This window comes from Grus americana, chromosome 13 (genome assembly GCF_028858705.1).
Source record: "Grus americana isolate bGruAme1 chromosome 13, bGruAme1.mat, whole genome shotgun sequence".
NCBI lineage: Eukaryota > Metazoa > Chordata > Aves > Gruiformes > Gruidae > Grus > Grus americana.
The window spans coordinates 1,476,683-1,501,075 of NC_072864.1; the positions used below are offsets into that span (position 1 = coordinate 1,476,683).

At 60.4% G+C, this 24,393-nt stretch overlaps 4 protein-coding genes across 7 annotated transcripts in view; 3 read left to right on the forward strand and 1 right to left on the reverse strand.

Annotated features, from left to right (window-relative positions):
* FANCA (FA complementation group A) overlaps nt 1-9,802 on the forward strand; it is a 34,752-nt gene extending 24,950 nt beyond the window's left edge. Inside the window, exons 29-43 of the mRNA XM_054840574.1 lie at nt 390-463; nt 924-1,052; nt 1,521-1,587; nt 1,835-2,001; nt 2,592-2,697; nt 3,225-3,284; nt 3,674-3,778; nt 4,394-4,506; nt 5,353-5,494; nt 6,510-6,572; nt 7,657-7,762; nt 8,164-8,239; nt 8,620-8,776; nt 8,993-9,085; nt 9,513-9,802. Coding sequence (XP_054696549.1) covers nt 390-463; nt 924-1,052; nt 1,521-1,587; nt 1,835-2,001; nt 2,592-2,697; nt 3,225-3,284; nt 3,674-3,778; nt 4,394-4,506; nt 5,353-5,494; nt 6,510-6,572; nt 7,657-7,762; nt 8,164-8,239; nt 8,620-8,776; nt 8,993-9,085; nt 9,513-9,614 — 1,560 coding nt within the window. The 3' untranslated portion in view covers nt 9,615-9,802. The remainder of the gene's footprint in view (nt 1-389; nt 464-923; nt 1,053-1,520; nt 1,588-1,834; nt 2,002-2,591; nt 2,698-3,224; nt 3,285-3,673; nt 3,779-4,393; nt 4,507-5,352; nt 5,495-6,509; nt 6,573-7,656; nt 7,763-8,163; nt 8,240-8,619; nt 8,777-8,992; nt 9,086-9,512) is intronic.
* ZNF276 (zinc finger protein 276) lies at nt 9,731-17,716 on the reverse strand. 2 transcript variants are annotated; one of them, XM_054840575.1, is made up of 11 exons: nt 17,413-17,716; nt 15,812-16,121; nt 15,655-15,707; nt 14,608-15,105; nt 13,584-13,662; nt 12,327-12,407; nt 11,901-12,011; nt 11,752-11,842; nt 11,215-11,332; nt 10,885-10,984; nt 9,731-10,509 (listed from the first exon to the last, which is right to left on the reverse strand). In XM_054840575.1, the coding sequence occupies exons 1-11, from the start codon at nt 17,615-17,617 to the stop codon at nt 10,224-10,226; spliced, it is 1,932 nt and encodes a 643-aa protein (XP_054696550.1). In that variant the 5' UTR covers nt 17,618-17,716; the 3' UTR covers nt 9,731-10,223. The 2 variants fall into 2 exon arrangements, with proteins under 2 accessions (XP_054696550.1, XP_054696551.1); XM_054840576.1 differs by having other exon boundaries at nt 11,752-11,827; nt 17,413-17,714.
* On the forward strand, nt 17,661-23,010 carry VPS9D1 (VPS9 domain containing 1). 3 transcript variants are annotated; one of them, XM_054840577.1, is made up of 16 exons: nt 17,661-17,889; nt 18,296-18,368; nt 18,461-18,553; nt 18,628-18,790; nt 18,924-19,038; nt 19,192-19,254; nt 19,599-19,651; nt 19,725-19,812; nt 20,017-20,102; nt 20,195-20,679; nt 20,857-20,986; nt 21,070-21,263; nt 21,353-21,434; nt 21,640-21,744; nt 22,031-22,150; nt 22,862-23,010. In XM_054840577.1, exons 1-15 carry the CDS (start codon nt 17,767-17,769, stop codon nt 22,104-22,106), a joined length of 1,929 nt encoding a protein of 642 aa, XP_054696552.1. In that variant the 5' UTR covers nt 17,661-17,766; the 3' UTR covers nt 22,107-22,150; nt 22,862-23,010. The 3 variants fall into 3 exon arrangements, with proteins under 3 accessions (XP_054696552.1, XP_054696554.1, XP_054696553.1); XM_054840579.1 differs by having other exon boundaries at nt 18,927-19,038; XM_054840578.1 differs by having other exon boundaries at nt 22,031-22,146; nt 22,862-23,009.
* SPATA2L (spermatogenesis associated 2 like) lies at nt 22,863-24,196 on the forward strand. Its single transcript, XM_054840988.1, has 2 exons — nt 22,863-23,204; nt 23,294-24,196. Exons 1-2 carry the CDS (start codon nt 22,863-22,865, stop codon nt 24,194-24,196), a joined length of 1,245 nt encoding a protein of 414 aa, XP_054696963.1.
* Nucleotides 24,197-24,393: the final 197 nt, after the last annotated feature.

The window sequence follows — 24,393 nt, forward strand, 5'->3', positions numbered from 1 at the left end:
ACCTTTCTTTGATGCTTGTACCAATCTGTCTGACTATGGTGCTTTGTTCATGTTGGCATTTATTTCTAATAACATACGTTCATTCTGGGATCTAGTCTAGAAGATGAGCATGTTTGGAAATGTCAAAGGGGCGGGTGTGTGCAAGAGATGCTTTATAGGCTTGCTTTCAGTAAATTTCTGAATGCCGGTGGGGTTTTAGTGTAGAATTCTCGCAAGGGAAACAGTACATGAACTTCCTTGGGTTGATGTCTCCTGTTTCCTATCTCTTAATCTGCATGGGATTGTGTCTGGGTGCAGGTGAAGGTGGGTTTTATGTTGGGAAGAAGGTGGCTGTTCTGCACAAGTTACTTGCCGGTCTGTCCTCTTACTTCAATCGTTGCTTTTCCCAGTTGTCTTTCAGAGAGTGGCTGCTGTTGGAGCTGGAAGTGTACCCTGGAAAGGATATTCTCTCTGCTTCGGAAAGGTAAGTGCAGAGAGGCTCTATTGAAAAGGGAATAGTTCAAGAGTCTTCCCCACCCAAATGAGGAAAAAGCACTGAAGATCAGGAAGTTAACAACAAAAGTAAATAAACAAGCTGCTGCGGGACACCGATGCCTGTTGGCTGCTACGGTTTGTCCAGAGCTCAGGCAATGCTAGAGTGAGGTGTGTGTTTTAACTTCAGGAAGTCCATCATGATAACCTCTGGGCTGCGTGTGCAGTCCTTCCAAATAACTTTTCCCAAAACCTCCCCGTTTCCGGAAGCAAGAGATGGCTGACATCAGGACGCGTGGTGTCTGGTGGATGACTCTTTATATCTGTACTTACGTGGGTGCTTTTATCCATCATTCTACTTCACTTGTGCGTGAACTTCCTCTTACGTTAAGGGAAGGGCACCATTAAAATGCCGTGATAGACTTCTGATCGTCTCCCTTTCCATATTGCAGACAGGATTTCCATTATTGGGCTATCTATCAGTGGTATCTTCCAGCACCTTCTGCTTCTGGTGGCTGCGACGGAGACCTGGAGAAGGCATGCGGCATTGTCATAAATGCCATTCTGGATTCCTCGCAAAGGTATTCTGTATCCTTACGTGCATTTCTGCAGAAGCAACGGTTCTGCTGACGACCTCGCAAGCTAGGAGTCGTGAGCTTGGGCCTTACGCCATCCCCTTCTTGCAGGTCTGGCTGGCGGCGAAGGCTGGGAGGCGGCTCTGTGTGACTCGCCAGTCTTTGCATAAGAATCTTGCTTTAGGTGACAGAGGTCTGGGGTTGAACTCACAGATAGTCCCTAGCCTGTCTGTCTGTAAGTTGAATTTGTATTCAGATTTGTTTGGCCAGACAAGCATTAATGCCCCTGAGGAAGTGGCTGAAGCTGGAAAACGAGGAGGCAGGGTTTCAGGAGAGTTGCTGTCTCATCTACAGCTTATTTAAGGGACATTAATGTTAGAGCTTTATGTTGATCTGGAGCAATTTGACTTATTTGAATTGTGTTATCCTCCTGGGCTGACATGGTTAGTTACCTGGCGCGTCTCTCAATTTCAGATCAGACCTGGGTACCTGTGGCCAATCGAAGATGTCGGTCAATCCCGATATTCTCTGCAAGCTGCAGGTGATTTCAGACCCTTGATGCGTATCCGTATGCTCAGTCCTTGAATTTGACCAGTCAAAGTATTTTCTAACACCTGGGTGTACGTAAGGCTGACATTTGGTTCTCTGATGTGGGCATGGAAATTGAGAGAGAGATATTTTTCTTACTGATCTCTTTGTTTTACTTCAGAGAAGCATAGAGGGTTTGAATGCAAACTAATGCGTAGCCCTGACAAACACTGTTTTTTCTCCCCCACCTCCCTGTTCAGGAGATGGTGCTGGAGCTGGGGCACAGGCGAAAGCTGCTTTCTGGCTGCGTGGATGCCCAGAGACACTTCCTCTTTGAGATTCTCCAGGAAAGACTGAAAGACAGAGAACATGGCTCTGCTGTGGGCGAGCAGTTGCGGAGGCAGCAGGAGCTGCTGCTGCACAGAAGGTAAATGCAGATCCGCGTGGCTGGGAACACCTCGAACAAAACTGCTGCTCGCAGCAATGAGGGCGTGTGTACCGGCGCAGTTGGGTAGCCTTCACTCCACAGCAAGTGAAAAGGATGCTGTATGTCATGGTGACAATTGTGCAGGAGAGATTTATTCTCTGGTACCCACAGAATTAACTGTGTTTCAGTGTGCCGTCTTGGGCTACGGGTTGCCCCTGCCAGTAGATTGGATTTCAAAGACCAGATAACTTCACAGACTCTGTTCACAGCCAGCAACGCTCTTAATGCCACCACTTGCGTTCACCGTCGTTAAATTACTCTATTTGCTGCTGTAATCTAGGTGTGCGTTTCCATTTTTGAGCCGTTGATAGTATCTTTGGAAGTGGTGTGTATATCATTGAAATGCAGGTTCTTTTCTGGGCAACTGGAAAATATTCCTTGTGCAGTTTCTGTCAACGCGTTTGAGATCTCTCACGTCTGACGTATTCTCAAACTCCCCTGAGTATCAAAGACGTGTGCCCTGAGAGTGTGGAGTCTGATTCTCTTCCTGACGGTAACCTCAATTTTGGTTTTATTCTTTCCTGCCTAAGGATTCTGGTAGGGCTCCCTGCATCCGCTCTGATCATGACTTGTCGCAAAGGAAAGAAAACAACGTTGGACTGTGAAGGCTTTTTTCGTTTTGTAAACTCAGAGCTGGTATGTGTCATTACCTAGAGCATTTACCAACAAGAAATTATCCTTTGGCTAAAGACCTTAAACTTGGGTTTAGGACAAGAGGTAAAACGCAGCCAAACTTGAAACAAACTTAGCTTATATCAGAGCGCAGGGAGGTTCAACTCATGATGATTTGTGCTCCAAGGAGAGCTAGCATTTCTATTTACTCATCCTGACTGGCCTTTTCGAGCCCTCCTGCACTGTCGTATCAGGCACAGCCAGAAACGTCTGCTCGTTCCAAAACTTAATCAAACTGTTTCCGCCACGTACAACGTGCGGTAAGCAGGGCCCTCTGATTTGATTTCTAGTGCCGGGACTGTAAAGTGCGACCTAGTCAGTGGTGTTGCTTTACACACAAACGACGTTTCTGCAATCTGAACCTATGCTCAGGGGCTCACAGGGGGATTCTGTGCTAGCTGAGTCCTCTGCCAGACACCCAGAATGTTCAAAGAAAATCATAACTCAAAGGGGAAGGAATGAATTTTTTTTCTCTCCTTGTCTTCCCACAGAAGAATGTCTGTTCCAGAGGGTACGCGCTCTCCTATGACATCACCGCTCACTTCTTCAGGGTAACTACCTGCTGCTTTTGTCATTCTGCTCACCTGTCCGTGCTAGCCGACATAGATGTTTCTTTACCAGGATACCTGACTACGTGCTATTCTTAGCAGTGAGATGTGCTATTTGTGCCCTTGTTTTGAGAACTCCTGGTGTAAATTCCACAAAGAGGAGCAGTAATCCAGGAAAATGAAGTACCAGGAGGAAGTAGTGGTAGAGGGTAATTTTAATACAATAGAGCAAAGCTGGTGGGGGAAGGAGAAGCTGTTGGGCACGCGTTTCTTTTGCTGGGCCATGCTGACCCCTACAGTTATCTTAGATGACTTTACACATGGCTTGGTGAGGTACTTCAAACCAGCAGAGACGTATGTGTGTAGTTATTTTGTAATTTATCCTCTTCCAGGGCCTGCTTAGCGCCAGCGTGGACTGCGAAGAATCGGCACAAGGGGTCAACGATGTTCTAGCAGCATGTCAAACCAAATGTCCCATTGTGCTCTTCTCCGCAGCGGTAACTGTTCTGGTTTTGTCTGAAGAGTTGCTAGATGCTATAATTCTTAACGCCTTTGGAAAACTGCAGAGTATTTTAGTGCCGTTGGTATCGCTGACCCAGCTCTGGGCACGCAGCCTTGGTTTTGGAGTGTCACTGTGAAGTGCAGCAGCGGCTGTTTGAGTGAGAAGCTGGGAGACTTGTCTTGGTTTCAGATGCGCTACAGAGGGGCTGGTTGTGATGTGCCAAGCAACCAAAAAGTCCGCAAAGCACGTTTTGTTTTTTTTCTCTCTCCTGTGCGTGACCCTGTTTTACATGGGGATACATGTTTTTGTTGCATGTGCTAAGCATGTACATCACCTTTGCAGAACAGTTCTTTTACTATTATGACTGTCCCTGCTAGAGGAGTTTCAGGGCACTGTGGTATGAACGTGGTCACAAATGACCCTCTGCATTTCCAGGATGTGAAACTTCTCACGTTTCTTACGTCTGTATGTACAACTTGGACTTTTTCGTTAAGGGGGGGGAACCCCACCCTTTCTCTGAGTACCTGGCTGAGATAGCGTGCATACCTGTCTGCAAACAGCTACTGAGAGCACCACCGCTAACGCTGCTGGTTTCCGTCTTTCTTCCTAGCTTTGGTGGCCGAGGCTGGAGCCAATACTTTGCTCCCAGTGGAAGAGACTCTTCGGGGCTCCGCTTGCAGAAGAACTGGAAAGACTGAGGGAATGGCAGTCCTGGGCTACCAGGTGTGTACGAGGAACCCGAGTGTGGATCCGCAGGCAGGAGAACCTGCTCTCTGAGGGATCGGCGCCCAGGAGGCCTGTTCTCTGAGCCAGGCCGGCTTTCAGCAGGCAGTAGGAAATGCTAATGTGGACCGAGGCTTGTAGGACAGCTATATACAGATCCCTTTGTAGAGTTTAAACTCCAAAATGGGTCGTTATAATTTTTTAGTCTGGCCTTCTGTGTAATATGGGTCAGAGTGTTTCACCGTAAGGAAAAGAGAATCTTTTTAGAGGAGACTGGAAGGCAGAGCCCTTGTTAGACAAACACTGGAAATAGCCTTTAGCACAGCGTTGAGTCACTCGCTCAAGCTGCCGCACCCTTTGCTCCCTGGATTGGGTCAGTCTCTGGTCTCCTGAAGCTACTGACTGCTGCTCTGCTGCATGCCTCCTTCTTTACCTGTCCTCACCGCTGTCTGTTCAGTGTCCCGCAACTTCTCTCCAAAAGCTGGGAATTTTGTATAAGAATCTCCTTGCAGGTTATTGCAGGTAATAATCACGTGCTTCCATAGTACAGTATGCAGTTAAGTACCTGTCCAACCTCTGAGAAAAGAGACTTGGGAATGCTGCTGTCTGTTTCTAGACTTTTTTTTTTTTTTTTTTAAAAAAAACCCAACTGTCTCCACATAGCATCCAACTGCAGGGCGGGGGGGGAAAAATGGAGAGGAATTTTTTTTGGTTCCAGTCACAAACTTACACCCTTTGCCCAAGCCCCTGACTTCCTCCTCATTCACAGCTGTGATTTTTTTATTAATATTATTTATATTTTTTTTTTCCCCTCCAAACCCAAAATATGCTGGTTTTGTTTCCTAGCTTCCTTTCTTCAGGAGTGGTTTCCCCTCTCTCTGGCCCTCCATGGATTTTGGCCACCTTTCTCCATTGTGCTATTCAACAGCAGTCACCACGCGGACGAGGGAGAAACGCACTGAAGAGGCTGGGGACTGACACAGAGCAGGCAAGACTGGATGCATTTTAAACGTCTGCTGTTCCCCATGCTTGAAAACTAGAAGTTTTAACTGAGAATTGGCTGTCCCAAGATACTGCTGTATCCCTGGTAAACCCCGTTGTGAAATCTTGCTGGTGGCTAGTTGATAAATGTAGCTGTAAATTACCAGTTGTGAAATACTTATCCTAGAGGCAAAGTTGTTCCAAACTTAAAACTTTTAAGCGGGGCTGCTGCCTGGCAGTCCTGTCTGTTGATCTTCCAGGGAATAGCTGGGACCAGAGCTCAGTATGGGGAGTGTCCCTGTACAGAGACGTTCACAGGTAGATCGTGTTGAAGCAGAACCTGTGCCTTAATATTTACTCTTAAGTTTTATTGCTCCAGGCAGCAGTTACGGTAGCAGCTCCTCTTGCTATGGGATTGACTCCTTCAGTGCTTATATTGGTCTGGAGCCAAGAGCTGCTAGTCAGAAACTGGTGTCACGGCTGATACTGCATTTAGTATGTGTGGAATAACAGCGGCTTTCACCTCAAAAATCTGCCTTGAGAGAGGAGGAGGAGAAGGCCAGGAAGGGATGTGGTAGGGATCCAGAAAAGCGCTAACAGTCTGTCAGGGCAGGATTACGATGCGCTTGCTGAGGTGGGAGGCTGCACAGCGTCTGCTGCATCGTGCCGGCTGTGGACCAGCATTAGCTCTCCTCCAGGTTTACATCTGTGGTAGCTCGTTCGGTTCTCCCCGTATTTGGGAGAAGTTGTCGTCTGTTGTCTGACTTGCTGACTGCAGTGAGCCTTGCTTCGAGAACAGTGAATTTAGTGTGGAATTCACCCTTAGAAGCAACAAATGATGTCAGGCTGCAGTCTGTCTGCTTCAAACACGCTGCCTTCACCTGGAAGGAACAGCAGTGCTCGTGGTTCATCCAGGTCCATCCTGGGAACGTACTTTGTGAGATTTTATGTCCCGATTGGAAAGCGAGAGTTCTGAGTCGCCACCGCAGATACAACTAACAGGCGTTCTCTTTTCCTTGCAGCTTCTTGTTTCTCTGCTGTTCTTCTCACTCATGGATCTCATCTCAGCAAAAATAGCACCAAAGGTAAATTCAGCCCTGAGGGAATTCCCATGACACTAAATGTGTCTGATCAGCTGGTCTGCTGCCTAAAAATGCTTTGTACCCGTACTGCGAAGGCTGGTAGCTTGTTCTGCCAGAAGGAAGGAAGGGATCAGCAACATCCCAGACAGAGCCTGCTGAAAGCCCTTCTGTTCCGATCAGATTAAACCTGGATTTTCCTCTAACTGACGTTATCTCCCCTTTCACTGCAGTAGCTTTTATTTCTGTTCCTGAATGACTTGCTATTTTCAGTTCCCTGCTCAGACTTTACACCTCCCAGGTAGTGCAGGAATCTCTCTTAGCTTTTGTGGAGCATTTCCCATTTGTCAGACGTTTTTCCTCAGGCTGCAAACGTACATGGTATTTCACAGGAGAAGGGATCCCCAGCAAGAAGGAACATTGGTTTCCAAACGATTTAATGCTATTAAATGGAGGAGCAAAGATGACAAGTTTCTTCCAGCAGCTGTCTGCCCTAAGCATCCTCCTGCCTAGGAATGCTCGTTTCCGTCCCTTTGCTGCCTTCTCAGCCGTTCGTGCCGTCACCTAACAGATTGGATTGGGGAGCAGATTCAAGTTAAAAATAATCGTTTGGTCTCATAGTCTGCCTCTGGGAGAGTCTGGAGGAAGAGTCATTGAGGAAAGAAGCAGCTTGAGATCTGGGAAGTTATTCCAAGTAAAAATGAGTAATGCATAAAAAAAAAAAAACCCAAACCCAAGACACGTTGTCACTAGAAAGGTTACGGGGGAAAAAACCTGCTCCGGGGCTGAGCGTGGCTGGGCAGCGTGCTGGTGGCGAGCCAGTTGCTCACTGATACGGCTTTCCCCTCTCACAAATCATTCCCAAGCGAGCCCTGTCGTGGCCTGGTTTGGTGATGAAGGCGCTGCGTGACTCCAGTGCCCGACTGCCGGGGGGAATCCAGGCTGCCAGGAGAGGGGAAGGATGTGGGCTAAATCCATGAAGGGCCTGGAACGGAGCACTTCATGGACCTGATCTCTTACGGGGGGTTCCTTTCTGCTTTGATGCAACTAAAGCCTGAGCCAAACGAGCCCTGTCCTTTCTGACACCCAGGAGGGAGCGGATTTTCAGACGTCTCTGGAATGGTCCCTGGAGATCTTGCGATGCCTGGAAGAGAGGGGCGCGTCCTGGCCGCTTCTCTTCTGTTCGGCAGAGAAAGGTGAGCGAGTCCTGCCTGCGAGGGGTGGAAAGGGGAGGTTTGGTGCTGGATGGGCATGCCCCGTCTCTGCGATTCGTGAGTGTACCTGTACAAAGGAACTGACAGGCACAAAAAATACTTGAGTAAAAGCTGAGAACATCCTGCTCAGTATGGTGGCCCGGCTGATGGTCAGGAAGGATTGACACTCAGTATGGTTCCCTCTGGTAGAGAAAGCCTCAGAGGGGACAGCTTCTCTCAGGGGTCCCCGCACCCAGTTTTTATTTTTTTAGTTTTTAAGTTTTTTTATTTTTTATCCCCTAGTGTTTATTATTGGGGGCTGGAAGGAAACTGTGCAGCCCCTGTGCTGCACAGTGGCGTGAGGACCACCGAAGATGCTCAGTGCTTCTCTCTGGCTCTTGCAGACCCCAGAAAATACCACGTCCTGCGCAGCTCAACTTCGGACCGTCACATCCAGCTCTTGCCTGTTGCGTTCTACAGGTAAAGCCCTCCTGGGTTCAGAAGGGAGGCGCGGCCGATGGTTTGTACCTACAGCGGCTGACACGGAGGTAACTGTTCTGCTGGCCTGTAGGTGAGCTTAGCTCTGCAGGAGAGAATACCTGATGGCGGCAGGATTGCTAATTTAAGGAGCCACATAGCTTTTGCTAGAAGCTTCCCTTTGGCTTTGTGCTCTGAACAAGAGTGGCCTGGCAGCGGGGTGGCCCACGTGCACAATGGGGCTTGTAAAACGGACAGCGGCAACAGCTAACGCTGTTGCCGCTGTCCGTTTTACAAGCCCCATTGTGTCTTTGCCGTCTGTCTTTCTGTGTTTGAGTGTACCGCGGAACCAGTGCTAACCACACGCGGTGTGTGATCTCTAGCCTCACCCCCTGCTTTCGCCGAGAGCTGCTCGCTCGAGAGCAGACCTTCCTCTACGTGGCCCTCGATTTGTACGTCCGGCTGCTTCGGCTCTTTGTGGAAGGGAGAGATCTGCTGCTGTCTGATCAAGCGGGGCAAAATCCAGACCCCACAGAGCACGTGAGTGAAGCTTGGTCTTTTTTTTTTTTTTTCCCCCCCTCTTGTAACTATGAATCCTTTTCTTTATCCCTGCCACTTGCAGCATCCCTCTTGTTCCCACCTTCCTGTACAAAGCAGAGGTAGCTTGTCCCTCTGTCAGCTTGCTTGCTGTCCAAGAGCTCAAAGTGACGTTGCCTTCGGCGTTGATCAGCCGCGTCTCTTCTCCGTCTTCTCCAGGGGGATCCCTTGGAGGTGATCTCTGCAGCCCGGCGGTTCCTGCTTGCTGCCATCCCACGCTGCCCTGCCCAAAGCTTTGGGAACGTACAACCGGTGCGTTGAGATTTTTTTGTTTTCCTCTTCTCCCAGTGTGTGGGAGCGCTGATTCTGCCTGCGGATCCTTTCCTGGGCACTGGCACGTGCTGTGTTTCTGTAACACGGTGGGGGATGGCTGCTGCCCCCTCAATGCTACAGCCACGTCCTCCCTCTCCTGGGCTGCAGGCTCCTTCTTTCTCCACAACATCCAACAGCAGCTCCCACTGCTCGCTTAATGCTTGGGGGAAATACCAAAGCACAGCCACGGGGCAGGTCTTGCAGTTTCCCACAAGCACTTGTCAGCCAGGAGCCTGTTATTTCTGAGTCAGCAACACCTCCCCTCTCCTCTACCCGCACTTCAAGGAGCGGATAGCGACGTTGTGTTGCCGTACCTTGCTGAGGCACCATGAGCAGGTCTAACGCTGCCTGCTTGCCCTCTCCCCAGCTGCTGCCCACGTGTGAAGAACTTGACCCGGAGCTGGGAGCCGCCCTCCTGCACTTCTCGAGGCCTGCCGTGGAGCTGGACGAAGAGCTGGTCCTGTTCTGAGCAGCAGGCAGGGCAGCGGGCAGGCAGCAGGCAGGGCACGCTGCCCAGACCCCCCTGACCACGGCTGAAGGGACAGACAAGGTGCTACCTTTCTCACCAGCACTGTTTCTTTCAAATTACTTTGTAAATAATTTATTACAAGCATAACCATGAAGCTCTTGTTACAATAAAAAGTAGGTTACAAATTTCAGTTTAGACTTGCTTTGGGAATCATAATTTTTTTTTTTTTTTTCTCAAAACAAAACGTCTGCTTCAAGTTGCTCCACGGTCCTCTGTACCCTGACAGCCACCCGAGGGCATTTCTGTGCGGGCAGCAGCTTGTGCGGGCAGGGAACAGTTGTGGCCAACTTGGTTTCTACACCTGTGTGCGTGGGGAGAAGGGGAACCACGAAGGGGTGCTGCCGCCTCCCCGGGGGTTAGACAGACTCTTAGTACAACACTGCTGAATCAGACGTGAGCATGGAGAATCACAGCATGATAACAAGCTTTTTCTGAGCGAGCTGAAGCTAATTCCACTGAGTCCTTTGGGAGACTAAAAGGTAGACTGACAATCTCCCCTCTGCCGTACGGTTTCTACAGGGCCGGACTGGGACAGTGTCCCCATCCCCCTCAGGTGGGCTCCTGCTGCGCAGTCACTTCTGGCTTTACCGCCTGGCTTTCCGCAGTCCCTGAAGTAGTGAGGAGGAGAACGGGCTCTGGCTCCAGTGGCTTGGCTTTGTCCTGAGTCTGGGTCAGAGGGTGCACCATGGACATGTGGACGTTAAGGTTATGGGCCTTCTCGAAACGCTTCCCGCACTGGTCGCAGGCAAACTCCAGCTCTGTCTCAGCTTTGTGCTTGGTCATGTGGTACTTGAGGGACGCTCGCTGCCTGCACTGGAACCCGCAGATCTCACACCTGCAAGGCAAAGCAGGGGCTGAGCACCCACCCCAGAACCGCAGCTGCTGAACGAGCCCGGGAGAAGATGACTGCGGCATCTCCTACAACTACGCCGGTCACGCAACCGAGTCTCGTCCTGGGGCCTGCAGCTCCTGGGGGGTAGCTGAGCATTCTGAAGGGCACCAGCACTAGGAGGAGGCGTGGGACTGGCTCAGCAAGGGACACGCGTTGTGGACGGATATTTAAAGAGATTCAGCCAGGACACGACCACGTTCCTGCCGGCTACAGGCAGGATTTGTGTCACGGAATTATTCTCTGAGAGAGCCGAGCAGAACGTCACTGCTCCTCCTATCCCCTTCCTCAGCCCCAGCTGGCGGGTTGGGGTGCACTTACTGGAGGGGCTTTGCTCCCGAGTGCCGCATCTGATGGACCGAGAGGTGCTTGCGTTGCTTAAAGGTCTGCCCGCATTCGTCACAGATATAATTACGTACCTCTGCAATGTAAAAAGGGAGAGATTCATCGATTCTGCCCCTCTCAAATGCATACACGCAGCTGCCTGCGCTCACTGCTGGAGTCTGAATTCCTCCCCCGTGTGACGGCCTGTTACAGGCAAGGCACGCCGTCCTACACCCTGCGCGGGGTCTCGCACAAGCCTCGCGCGACGAATCGTCAGGTGTTTGTAATGCCCGTCCTCTGGTGCGAGTGGAGCCTGCTGGGACACACCTGTATGAATGAGCTTCACGTGGCGCTGTAGGTACCGGTCAATCATGAACACCTTGTTGCAGCCAGGATGAGGACAGGGCCTCTCCCGAACCTCTTCGTGATGCTCCTTGATGTGTTTCTGTGAAGAAAGGACAGAGCTTCTAGCCGCCGGGCTGCGTTTTCCCCAGTGAAACACGTGGATCCCCCAATAAACGACTCCCCCAGCTTGGCAGGCTTGCCCATCAGCGCTGCTTGGCTGTGAAAAACCAGAGATTTGCATCCAAATCTACCCCCGGCAGCAGAGGCTTTAACGGGACATGGCGAGCTCCTTTCCGGGGCTGCTCCGAGGAGGAGGAGGAGCACGTAGAGCCAGAGTGGCTCCCCTTGCTTTCAGGAGCACAGAAAAAGGCCTCTGACTGCTTCGGTTAGTCGCTCGCCGCCTCCCGCGGAGCTGGGCGGTGAATTAAATCTGGACAGTCACGGCTCCTCTCCTCAGCTGGAAACCACGCTGTAACACTCAAAGCTCAGCTCTGAGACAGGAGCAAACCCCGACCTTACCTTCATGCCATCCGCCCCCCTGTAGACAGCCGTGCATCCCTGGTAAGGACACTTGTAAATGGTAGGCAGCTCCTCCCTGCAAAGCAGAGGCCTGCCGTCAGCCAGCGTGCGAGCTGGGCGCTGCCCCGCCGCCGCCTGCTCCTTCTTACCTTTCACATTTGATTTTTTTTTTCCAGCCTGGCTTAGGCCCCGGCTTCTTCCTTATTTTGGGTTCTTCTGCCTTTTTCGCTTCTTTGCTGTCGCTTTTCTTGCTAGAAACCCTCCAAGAAGGAACAAAGAAAAAGGACAGGGGGTTAATGCTTGACGTTGGGTTATTCCTCCCACCTAACACTCCCCAAGGCTTGGCTTGACCCGGCGAAGCAGGAGCACGTAATTAATTAGTGCTGGGCGTGGGGATGAGGACCACGGCTGGGGAGTTCAGGGAATGCCGTGATCTCCAGGCAGGGACACGGGGAGGAGCGAGGCCGTGAAGGACAGCGATGGCGTTGGCCCAGCCCGGCACGAGGCGAGCGGAGGTGGGCACCGGCCCTCCCGCTCCTCCGCGGAGAGCTCTGCTAACGCGGCAAGGCCCTTACTTCTTTTCGGGGTAAGGCTCGAAGGAGTCATCTGAAGATTGCACGTTTCTCTTCTCGTTTTCATCGTCGCTCAAGAAGTCCCTGGGAGAGAGAAGACGCCCTTTACCGACGCAGCAACGAGCTGGCACGTCAGCACCATATGCGCTCTTCACCCCCGGCGCGTCCATCTCCCCCGCAGCACGGCAGCCGAGGCTCCACGTGTTTCCTCCCCCGTAACTTCCCCAAGCAAATACATCAAATAACAAAATCGGGTCCTTTTAGGACTAGATCTCTGCCAGAGTAATTGAGCTGTGGTCAGGCAAACAAAAACCAGCTGCTACTCTAAAGATCTGTTTGTTGTGGAGGGACGTCACCGCCACTTTCTATACTGGGAAAAGTAATTTTGTTGAGCAAGAATGCAACATGATTGTCTGGCGCAGGTTAATTAAGCTGCAGGTCATCCTGTATCTCCTCATACGTAGCAGCCACATAGGTTTGGGTTTTTCTTTTAAGTCCTCAGCCATACAAGAAGCAATTAATTCTGAAGGCAGGAAACAGGCAACAAATTGTCGCGGCACTTTTAACGCGACAGCTGACAGATTTACCTGACGCGCAGAAGTCTGCACTCGGCCATTTGGTATTTCAGCCTCAGAACGACTGGACTCGAGTATCAGTTATTTACAAACCTCACTTTAAATACCTACATTTGAAGGATTTAGCCAAATCTTTGATCACAGAGACTGCTAAGCTGCCCGCGTCCCTCCCGCTCCTGCTTCCCACGGAATCGCTGAGCAAACAGGGTGATTTCTCCGAGAGCCGCCCCTCGCCTGCATTCCCGCACCGACCGCTCTTCTGCGGCCCCAGCTGGGGCAGCCGCGCGGGGGAATCGCTCCCAGACACGCCAGCAGCTCTCGGCAGCCCCGGCGAGGGGCTCTGCCACCACCCAGGACCCCCGCCGCCCCCTGCACCGCTCCTTCCCCAGAGCGGAGACAGGGGATCGACACAGGACCAGGTTTGCTGGAAGCAGCCAACAAACACAGAGGGCACACGCGTGTGCAAACCACCCTCGCAGCAGAGGCGAGGAGGAGGCGGGGGGGGTAGTTCAGCGCATCAGCGGCGTGAGCTTCGTCACAGCCGCAGCAGAGCCACCGCTCCGCGCCTCCGGTTCCACGGGGCCTCGAGGACCAGGTCACTCGTGGAGAAAGAGCTCTCCGAGGCGGGTCATTTCATACTCGCAAAGAAGACATTTAGACTGTTTTAAACCCACTCTTCTCTCACCCCTCAGAAAGGTCACTGAACTCGTCTTTTACCCGCTCATCCGACGTTGCAGACAGAACCTGCTTCCCACTCAACTGTCCTAGGGAATGAAGGAGAACACGGTGCGTTACAAGGCAAAGCAGCAAAAACACGCCAGCGGAGACAGCTGTGGAGAAGGAACCGACCGCTCCGGGTTCACTCGTGGTGGCTCATACCACGTGAAAACACGTGCTCCGCAACACGTTAGTGATTATTTACACCAAAGTCCACGTCTCGTGTGCTTGGAGGCCGCTCTGCCCGCACCCCGGGGACAGGAGAGCCTTTACCCTGGAGTTCACACGGAGCTTCCCCCATGACACCAGCTCCGTAACTGACGGACGCGTCCCCAAGCGAGTCCCAGCTGCTGTTCCTCCTTCCAGCAGCAGACACCTCCCGTGGCTGTCAGGGCTAAACACAGCCCGACTTCTGGAACTCAAAATCGGTGTTAATCCCCAAAACAGGAGAGTTCAACAGTAAACCCACGTTGACTTGGCCCACGAACAAGACCGCCCAGCACCTTTCCTCTGCGGATAGAAGGGGCTCCCGCTGTTCGGCATCACCCGCAGCTGCAGTGGGGTGGGGGAAACCCTTCCTTGCCGACACACGGACAGGATTCGGATTGAGCAGAAAGAAACGTCTGGCAAACGTGGTGCTGGAGAACCAGCGACCATTCTGCACTGCTCGACAGGCGCGTCTTCCCCAGCAAGAGCGAGGCAGCGGGGTCTGGCCAGCCAGGCGCAGCCTGCTAGGGCACGGCCAAGTCTCGCCCCTCGATGGCAGGGGGAAACAGCACACGGGGCGAGGTGGCCGGCTCTTTTTGTGTGACCCGGTTGGCTGAACCCGTGTTCCCCCTTTCCTTCGGCAAGGCTCAGCGTCCCCATCGGAAGCGATTCTCTGGGCAGTGTACAGTCTCCGAGGAGGGGGCCCGGCCCCACCATCACGCCCTGGGCCGGCTCTCCGGCTCTTTGCCCTTCCCCAGAGGCGGATCAGAAGGCAAATCCCTTACCTGTGGCACTGCTCAGGGGCGACACGGGCTGTGGCAGGGCTTTCTCCTGTAAGGAGGCCGTGCTGTCCAGTTGCGAGTGAGATGAATCCCTGTTCTGCGACGGCTCGTTCTCCACGTTCAGTGGCACCGATGTGGTCCCTTTGTTTGCGGGCTGCTGGCAAGGAGTTGTCCTTACTGGAGCGTGCTGGGGTTTGGGAGCAGAAACAGCCTCGGCATTCTCTGCCCCTGCCCCGTTGTCCGTCAAGCGCTGCACCGTGCTCTTGTTCCACTCCCGTTTGACGGACAAGGCGTTGTCGACGAGCACCGTGCTACAGTCCGAATCCGTATCCATGACGTAGTCGTGCCCGTCCCCGCAGCCCCAGACGGCGCGGATGATCCCGCAGTACTCGGAGGAGAGGACGCTCTGCAGGCTGGGCACCGACGGGCAGCTGCCGGCGTGCGTGTGCGTCCACGTCACCAGGCTGTGCAGGCACTGGGGGCTGGAGGTGATCAGGTCGACTGGCGGAGGGGAGAGGCAGAACGGGCAGAGTTGGTCCCCTGGGCCGGCCTAGGGCGCAGCCAGCCGCGGGGAGGGGCGGGAGAGAAAGGGAGGGACCCGCTGCCCCCCACAAGGCCACACTGGACTTCTGCGTCCAAAGGCAGGTGGGAGACACCCTAAAGGTGCTGCAGACGGGTGGATCGGGGCGGGGGCAGTCCCATCGACTGCCAATGTCATCCGTTTCACAGCTGAAAGCTTATTTCTGATTGCCCCCCACTGCCCGACAGCGGCTGGGACCCAGACCCTGCTCTTCGTACTCCCCGCGTCAGCCTGCGCCTGTTCAGCTCAGGGACGTGAGGGTCCCAGCGAGGGTCCTCCCGGGGAGCCGGAGGGGAAAACGCATGGCAGAGGGAGGAGGGGGAACCATAACCAGCCCGACTGGGGCACAGTCCCCGTGCTGAGGGATGCAGGAACCGCCAGCGCCCCACAAACCCGGCCCTTTGGTGGTGGTACCAGGGGAAGGGAAAGGAAGAGGGGAAGGGAAAGGAGCCCCAGGAACGGGCACTCACCCAGACAGGAGGCACCTCCTTCCGCGCCCGGCTGGGCCTGGGCTGCGCCGCTCCTGCAAAAGCCAGAACGGCAGAGTGGGGTCTCGGGGGCTACGGAGGGACCACGCGCCAACACACGGCAATTCACTACTCGCGGGAGGAAAGAAACGCAACGTACTTTCCTTTCGACTTTACGTGGCCCGTGGGAGACGCGTTCACCCTCTGGATAAAGGTCCTGAGGACGCTGCGGCATTTGTAGAACTGGGCATGGCATTTCTTGCAGACGAACTGCGGCAGCGCGGGGTCCTGCCGCACCGCCACGCCGACCAGCCGCTGGAAGTCGGCGAAGAAGACCTGATCCACGCGGCGCTGCTTCTCCGAGTTCTCCCCCATCACAGGCACCTTCCCGAAAACATTGCGCAGGCTCCTGGAGGAGAACTTCCCGTGGCAGAGACGACAGTACCCGGTGCTCAGGGCTCTGCCAATTCCTGCCGGAGAAGGACCGAATACAGCCGCTGGGCACCGGCCGCAAAAGTACGGCGGCTGGCTACGGCGTGAAGGCACCAGGGTGCTGGAAGATGTTCCCCTTCCCTCGACTCAAGCCAGCAGGCTGCCTCTGAAGCCCTGGCTTCGGCACGAGCATCGAAAAGCCGGGCGGGAAGAGAGAGCCCTTCCCTGTGACCCCCCCACCGCAGATCGGGGCACCGCACCACAACCGGCTGACCCTAAAATCAGCTTTTCTGGCCCGATTGCCCCAGCGCAGGAACGTCCCCGCGGCTGCGGCGTACTCAGAGCTCGCTCGCACACGTTTGTGCTTTTGCCAACGCTGTCCCTCGGCTTACGCAGTTCTTCTCCCTCCCCAGCGTTTATCTCCCGAGTATTTATAGCCGGTGGTTGCGTCCCTCAGCCTCGGCCAGCCTGAGCCGCCGCGGCCCCTTTGAGAAACCGATGGTGTGGGGCAAGGAGCCGGGGGGACGTGGAGCTGCCGCAGCCCCTGAGCGGGGAGTGGGTCCGACCCGGAGCGTCGCTGCCGGTTCACCCACCGTGCCCCGTCGCCTCGTCCCGCGGCTCCCTGAGCGCAGGCGTTGCCGCCGCCGGTTTGTCTCCAGACACCCAACTTTGAACCGTCTGAGGATCAGACTTATCTCCTGCCCCAGCCCCACCGGCAGCGGGGCGTTCGGCTACCGGCCAGGGCCACAGCGCGGCCGAGCACCGGAGGAGGCCGGGGAGGGCCGGATCCTGCTCTCCCCGGGGCTTCCCCCGCTGTGCTGCCGGACCCCCCCCCCTTGCCTCCCGTTTACCGACACCAGGAGCTCCTCGGGGGTGAAGCCCCCCCCGCGCAAACCAGCGATTCCAGGCCCCGCACGGGGCGGATCCGCCGCCGGCACCGAGCCCCGGAGCCCCGGCCCAGGGGGAGGCGGCAGCGGGCTCGGCCGTGCCAGGCCCCGCGCCCGCCGGGACCCACGCACCCCCCCGCAGCCTGGCCGGCGGGTGAGCGGCCCCGGGGGCCGTGTGCGGCGGGGCCCGGGCCATGCGCAGCCCCCGGGGAGGGACGCCCCCACCCGCCGGTGCCCCCCCGGGGAGAAGCGGCCGGGCCGCGGGAACGACCGACAGCGGCTTCGGCCCCGCGGGGCTCCGGGACGCCGCTCCCGAGGGCCGGGGCCGGGTGCGAGCCGCGACCGCGCTCCCGCCCCGCCCGGGGCTTCCCGCAGCCGGCGGCCTCGGCACGGGGCCCGGCCCGCCCGCCTCCCCGCGGGCCCCGCCCCGCCCGGGCCTCACCTGCCTCCGGGGCCCCGCCGAGGGCGGCGGGCCGTGTCCAGGCGGCGGCGGCGGCCGTCGCCGGGGCCCACCCCGCGGGGGGTTCGGGCCGCGCCGCCGCCTCGGTCCCGCGGGACGCCGTGCCGGGACGCCGCCGGGGTTCGGGGGCCGCCGCGCCGGGGCCGCCCGCGGCCGCCAGGAACCGGCCGCGCCGATCGCGCTTCATCGCCGCCGCCGCGGGCCCGGCCCGGCCCAGCCCCGCCCCGCCCGGCGCAGCGCCCCCTGCCGGCCGGATGACCCCGCCGCCGGTCCGGTCCCGCCGCGCTCCCCCCCCGGCACCGCGGCCCGATCGCGCCGTTCCGGGCGGCGGCCGCCATGGCCGCGGCGGGCGGCGACGGGCCCGGGGCGGGCGGGGGAGGCGGGGCGGGCCGGGCCCTGCAGACCGCCATGAGGGCGGCGAGCGGCGCCCTGGAGATGGACAGCGCCGGGCGGCCGCGGGTGAGCGTGGGGCGGGGCGGGACGCGACCCCCGGGCCTCACCCCGCACCCCCGGGGCCGCCGCGGCCCCAGGCCCGGTCTCCCCTTTGGGTTCCCCCCGGCTCTGGCGGCAGCGGGAGGGCCGGGGCCCACCGGAGCCAGGGGGTGTCCGGGGGTGGGTGTGTGTGTGTCCCCGACCCGGGGCAGGCTGCGGGGGCTCGGGGTCCCAGGGCCGCCCCCCGCCCGGAGCCCCGACACCCCCGGGGAAGGGCCCGATCCTGCCCCCCCGGCAGGGCCCGGCGGGTGGCGAGGGTCTCACCGGGGCTGCGGGGGCTGCGGGCCCCCCCCCGACACCTCCCTCCTGCCGCCGGGGCTGGTGCTGCCCGGGGGTCCCGGGGGGGCCGCGGCTCAGCCCCCCTGTCTGGCAGGAGGCCTACGTGGAGTACCTGAGGAGCATCGCCCTCATCGCCCAGGCCCTGCAGGAGGAGGCGGCAGGGACAGGTAGGGCAGGACCCCCGGCCCCCCCCCCCCCCCGTGCCCGCTGGCCGGTGCCCCGCCGCGGTGCTCTCCCTAACACCCTGCGTCTCCCGCAGCCGGCGGCGAGGGGCTCAGCCCTGACACCCCGAAGATGCTGAAGCTCGCCGAGCAGTGCCTGGAGAGAGTCAAGTCCATTGCGGCGGCGCTGGGTGAGTGAGGGGCGGTGGGGTCCCGCTCCGGTTGGCAGCAGGGGGGGACAGCTGACCTGTCCCTGCCCCCCCAGGGAAAGCCCAGGCAAAACCAGCCACGCAGGAGCGGAGTGGGGGCCCCGCTCCCCTCCCCAGGCACCGCCGGGTCTTCTCAGACGAAGGGGGGAAGCTCTCTCCCTTCCTGCCACCGGAGATCTTCCAGAAGCTGCAGATAGCCGAGGCGCAGAGTGCGCGGAAGTACGTGGGCTCGGACACGGGGGGGCTGGCGGCCCCCCCGCTCTGCCGGGGTCCCGAGTGGGGGTCCCGGCAGGGAAAAGACCCTGACACATGTCACCGTGCCCTGCGGTGGGTGCTGAGGGCTGGTTCCCAGCAGGGAACTGACACCACTGGAGGAGGCGTCTCTGCAGAACCAGAAGCTGAAGGCTGCCTACGAGGCGCGGGTGGCACGGCTGAACCCCAGCCAGGCCCTGCAGAAGACCTCCCTGGCAAGTGGGGAGCCCCCCGGGTGGGAGGGTGCGGAGGGAGGGCTGGGCGGGCAGAGGGTCCCTGCGGGGCCTGGGGGACCCCTGTTCCACACCTCCCACGCTGGCGGCCCAGAGCTTTGGGCCGGCGTCCCCAACATGCCTCCTGCTCCGCAGACGCTGTCCCTGCAGCGGCAAATGATGGAGAACCTGGTGATCGCCAAGGCCCGGGAGGAGACCGTATCCTTCCCAGTGTGGGAGAGCTCCGAGCGCTGGCCCCACGGCTGTACCGGGCTCCGGCAAAGCCTCATCCTGCGCCTTGCCCCACGCGCCGCTGCAGGTCCCTGTCCCTGGGCTGCACCAGTCCCACACCGGCTTTTGGGGCCCTGGTCCTGTCCTGCTGCCGGCTGATCGGGGGGCGGAGGTGGGAGAAGGGCTGATCCCGGCCCCGGGCTGCGGTGGCTGTGCTGGGGCAGCGGGTTGTGCTGGGGCAGCGGGTTGTGCCGGGGCAGTGGGTGAGCGGTGCTGGCTCGGTGCTGTTGGCAGCACGGGGGCTCCGGAGCCTTAACTCTGCCGTGGCCCAGCTGCAGCGGAAAATGGAGGAGCGGCGGCTGCGGCTGCAGGAGGCTGCCAACAGGTGAGGGGGATGTCACGGGGTGACCCGAGGCCACCCTGGCAGGTGCCCTCACCCGGGGCCATTGTGTCTGCAGGAGGTTCTCCAGCAGCGTGGCCCTCACCCCCGAGGAGCAGGAGCAGCGAGCGCTCTACGCCGCCATCCTCGAGTACGAGCAGGACCACGTGAGTATGCGCCGTGGGTGCAGGATGCCTGCTGTCCTTGGGTGCCCTGGGGCAAGAGGCCTTGACGCCCCTGGGTGCTGCTGGGGCAGGGTGCTGTGCCATTCCCAGGCACCGTGGGGCTGGGTGCCGCACCATGGGGCTGGGTGCCACGCCGTGGGGCAGGGTGCCGTGCCATCCCCACTGACCGGTGGCGGACGCCCCCAGGACTGGCCGAGGCAGTGGAAGGCCAGGCTGAAGCGGAGCCCAGCAGACCTTTCCCTGGTGTCGGGGTTCTTCTCCTGCCTCCTCAGGTAGCGCCAGGGTGGGGCAGGGCCCTGCTCGGAGCGAGGGGGCCGCGGCCGCTTGCGGGTGCCCCCTGCCCACCCCCTCCCTCTGCTCCCAGCTTCCCCGAGCACCCCATCGCCCAGCTCCTGCGCCGGCTGCAGTGCGCGGTGTACGCCCGCCTCTACCCAGCCATCAGCCAGAGCACCGCCGATGCCACCCCCGCCTCCCCCACCGGCCTCTCCTTCCTCTCGCTGGACGCGGGGGGCTCGCTGCCTGCCGAGCCGGGGGGCCGCCGGCTCCGAGCCTCCCGAAGCCTCCACTGCATGTTCTCGGTGCCCGAGCACAGCCCGGCCGGGCTGCGGCACAGCCTGTCCAGCACGCCGCTCGCCGACGGCGGCCCCGGCACCCCAAAGGCGGAGGGCAGCTGGCCGGGGCCAGCGGCAGCCCCCCAGACCCCCCGGGAGAGCTCCTTCGAGGACCTGGAGCGGTTCCTGGCGTCGCCTGAGGGCTGGGCCCCTGGGGAGCCCCCGGGGAGCCCCGGGCAGGAGGCGACGCTGCCGGAGCAGCTGAAGAGCATCGTGCGGGACATCCACAACGCCATCGGTGAGGGATGGCCGCTGGGTCCGCGGGGGGGGCTCTCCCCAGCCACGGGCCCTTTGGGGAAGGAGGGGCCCCCTGCGCCCCATTGTTTTAGCCGAGGCAGACTCGGGGTGCAGGGTGGGGAGGACGAGGGACTCGCAGGCACCCACCGAGCGTGCTGCGTAACTCGTCCCTTCCCAGACAGGCTGCTGTCCCTGACGCTGCTGGCCTTCGAGGGGCTGAACACGGCCGCCGGCAAGGACCAGTGCCTGGCCTGCCTGGAGGAGGCCTTCTTCCCCCCGCTCTGGGCCCCGCTGCTGGCCCTCTACAGGTACCGCGGCCCCGGGGCCGGGCCGGGCCCCCCGCGGCCCCCTTGGCCCCCTCCCCGGCAGCCCCTCGCCTCTCTGCCCGCAGGAGCGTGCACCGGCCCCGCGAGGCCGCCCTGGCCCGGAGCATGGAGCGGCACCGGCACGCCGGCCCCGCCGACATGGGGCTGTCCTCCCGGCTCTTCCCCCCGGCCCCTGGCTGCCCCGCGTACGGCTCCGCCGTGGAGGACCTGCGCCTCATCCCGCTGGAGACCTGTCCCCGCAGGAAGCTGGAGTGCATCGGTGCGGGGCCAGGGGGGGCCGGGCTGGCGGGGGGGGGGGGGGTCCTGGGGGGCAGTGGGATGACCCTCAGCACCCGCTCTGTGCCGCAGTGCGAGCCCTGCGCGGCATCTGCGAGTGCGCCGAGGAGTACTGCGGCGCCCGGGACGGCCGGACCCCCACCTCTGCCGCCATGTGAGTACGGGGGGGCCCGGGGGACACGGGGGGCAGCCAGCCCCAGGGCCAGGCAGAGCAGAGCCGGGGCCGTGACGGGGAGCAGGGTGCTCACCCCTCCTGCGCTCAGGGTGCAGGTGTGGGGCTGGGGGTGCCCGTTGCCGGTGGGGCGCTGGGGCTGGCGGTGACGGCTGCCGGCGTGGCTGACGGTTCCCGTTGGCGGCAGCGGGGCGGACGATCTGCTGCCCATCCTGTCCTACGTGGTGCTGCGGACGGGGCTGCCCCAGCTGCTGGCCGAGTGCGCCGCCCTGGAGGAGTTCATCCACGAGGGGTAGGTGCTGGGGGGGGCTGGGGGCGCCGTCCCCCCCTCCCTGGGGACGGGGCTGCCGGGGCTGGAGGCGTGGGGAGGGGAGACGGGTGGGAGCTGTGGCTCCTGTGGGCGCAGGGCTGTGGCGGGGCGGCTGCGGGGTGTCTCAGCCATGATGGTTTGGTGGCCGTGATGGTGCGGTGGCCGTGGTGGTGTCCCGGCCATGACGGTGCGGTGGCCGTGATGGTGTGGTGGCTGTGGCGGTGTCCCAGCCGTGATGGTGTGGTGGCCGTGGCGGTGTGCGGTGCAGGTACCTGATCGGGGAGGAGGGGTACTGCCTGACGTCCCTGCAGAGCGCCCTGTCCTACGTGGAGTCCCTGCAGTGAGGAGGCGGCACCGGGGGGACCCTCTCCCCGCCCCCCGCAGGCAGGTGCTGCGCCCCATCCTGGGCCCTGGGCTGGGGGGTCCCCGTGGGGTGGCACCGGCCGAGCCCCCGCCCCGAGCTGCCCCAGGGACTGTGCTGGGGGGGGGGCATGTGCGTGCCTCGTGTGTGTGTGCCCCCCTGTATGTGTGTGCCCCCATGTGTGTGTGCCGTGTGTGTGTGCCCCCGTGTGCGTGCCTCGTGTGCGTGTGCCCCCCTGTATGTGTGTGCCCCCGTGTGTGCCCCCATGTGTGTGTGCCGTGTGTGTGTGCCCCCCGTGTGTGCCCTGTGTGTGCCCCCCACGTGTCCCGTGTGTGTGTGTGCCATGTGTATGTCGTGTGTGTGTGCCCCGTGTGTGTGTGCCCCGTGTGTGTGTGCCCCGTGTGTGTGTGCGCGCCCCTCGTTTGTCCCCCGTGTCGTCCCCCCCGCCCCCCCGGGGCGCCGCTGTTGCTCCCGTCCTCCAGGGGGCGCTGTCGGCGCGGGATTAGCCCCGCCCCTGGGAGGGCGGAGCTTCGAGTAGACCCCGCCCCTTTCGGTGACGTCAGCCCGCGGTGGGCGTGGCGCGGGAAGCGGAAGGGGACCCGCGGGGGGCGGGGGGGGGGGGCACCGGGAGGCACCGGGCTGGGGCGGGAGCTGGGTGTCGGTGTTGGGTGCCGAGGCCTTGGCGGGGGGGCGGGGTCTGGGGGCCGGGGTTGGGGGTTCACCCTGCTGCACCCCCAGGATGTGCGCGGGCTCGGCGCTGCGGCAGGAGTACGGGCAGGAGTACGGGCAGGAGTACCGGCAGGAGTACCGGCGCTGCCTGGAGCGGGAGTTCCGTCGAGGCCGCGCCGGGGCCTGCTCCGACCCCTCCTTCGGGGAGCGGCTGCGGCAGCGGCTGCGGTTGGAGCCGGCGCTGCTGGGGGCCCTGCAGGAGGACGGCCCCGGGCTGCTGAGCCGCGGGCTGCGGGGCCGCCCCGACCCGGGGCCGGCGCTGCGGGGCCTGGCCAGCGCCTTCCGGCTGCTGGAGCTGGCGGCCGTCAACCTCTACCTCTTCCCCTGGCGGAAGGAGTTCGGCACCGTCCAGGTGGGGACCCGCGGCCCGGGACGCGCCTGGGGCGGGGGGGGGCGGGTGGTGCCGGGTGTCTCCAGCTGTGCCCCCCGTTCTCGTTGCAGACCTTCTCTGGTGCGTACGTGCACTTGCTGCGCCCGGCACTCCCCGAAGCCGACTTGGTGAGGATCTTCAGCCGGCTGGGCTACGAACGGCGTGACCGGCACTGCCTGGCCATCTCCCGACCGCCCCCGGGGCCCGAGCTGGCCGCCGCCGCCTGCGGCTTCTTCGCCTGCCGGCTGGAGTGCGAGATCCTGGCGGAGGTGATGCTGCGGCTGCAGCCGCGCCAGCTGCGTGCCGAGGACCTGCTGGAGGCACGTTGGCTGGCCGGGGACGCGGACACCTGCGCGGAGATCCTGCAGCAGCGGGGGACGCAGCGTGAGGCAGCTGCCAACTGTGGTGACACCGTGGATCTCTACCAGGAGATGCTGGCCGGTTCTGAGGACCCAGGGGGAGAGGACGCAGCCCGCGCAGCGCTGTGGAGGGACCCTGGCAGCCCACGGGGCGCTCAGGACGTGCCCGGGAGGGGCTGGGACCGCTGCGGAGATGGCGAGCTTGGGCAGGAGCCAATGCCCTCCACAGGCACCCCTGACCCGGACACCTCTTCCTCCTCTTGCCTCTTCCTGGAGCAGGAGCTCGGTGGGGCCAGCAGCCCGCTCTCCGCCCTGGCCACAGGTAGCATAAGCCCCCCGGTACCAGTGGAGCCCCAGGATTTGGCCCCCCCAGTCCTCCAGGAAGCCCCCGAGCTGCCCTGCTACCAGCTGCACTCCTGCCTGCGCCGGGGCACGCTGCCCTCCTACTGCTGCACCACCTGCCAGCAGCTCCACGCCGGCGCCTGCGTGGTCGGGCAGGCCTGCCGCACCCGCCACAGCGGACAGGAGCTGCGCAGCGAGAGGCAGCGGCGGCTCTGGCTGCAGCGGACGGAGGTGGACATGCTGCTGGCCGATGGCTCCGGGCCCTGGGCCTAGCGGGGTCCTCCTGCTGCTGGCTGTGCCCGTCCCCCCACTGCAGCTGGAAGGGGATGGGGACAGCCACCGCTCGGCCCCGGGGACACCGAACTCGCCCCGCGGGGCCTGTGCCACGCTCCGCTTCGTCCCTGGGGCGGTAGGAGCCTGCTGGGCTCCGGCCAACAGCCCCTGCTCCAGCCCCGGCGCTCCCCCTGTAA

What these genes read in the sequence shown, in the direction of transcription:
- SPATA2L (XM_054840988.1), top strand. Translation starts at nt 22,863, where the DNA reads ATGTGCGCGGGCTCGGCGCTGCGGCAGGAGTACGGGCAGGAGTACGGG. An exon ending in AGGAGTTCGGCACCGTCCAG is followed by an intron (nt 23,205 to 23,293) that starts GTGGGGACCCGC and finishes TTCTCGTTGCAG; the next exon opens with ACCTTCTCTGGTGCGTACGT.
- VPS9D1 (XM_054840577.1), top strand. Translation starts at nt 17,767, where the DNA reads ATGGCCGCGGCGGGCGGCGACGGGCCCGGGGCGGGCGGGGGAGGCGGG. An exon ending in GGAGGAGGCGGCAGGGACAG is followed by an intron (nt 18,369 to 18,460) that starts GTAGGGCAGGAC and finishes CGTCTCCCGCAG; the next exon opens with CCGGCGGCGAGGGGCTCAGC. An exon ending in CCAAGGCCCGGGAGGAGACC is followed by an intron (nt 19,255 to 19,598) that starts GTATCCTTCCCA and finishes GCCGTGGCCCAG; the next exon opens with CTGCAGCGGAAAATGGAGGA.
- ZNF276 (XM_054840575.1), bottom strand. Translation starts at nt 17,617, where the DNA reads ATGAAGCGCGATCGGCGCGGCCGGTTCCTGGCGGCCGCGGGCGGCCCC. An exon ending in CACGTAAAGTCGAAAGGAAA is followed by an intron (nt 15,708 to 15,811) that starts GTACGTTGCGTT and finishes TGGCTTTTGCAG; the next exon opens with GAGCGGCGCAGCCCAGGCCC. An exon ending in CGTGAAGCTCATTCATACAG is followed by an intron (nt 10,985 to 11,214) that starts GTGTGTCCCAGC and finishes TTTACATTGCAG; the next exon opens with AGGTACGTAATTATATCTGT.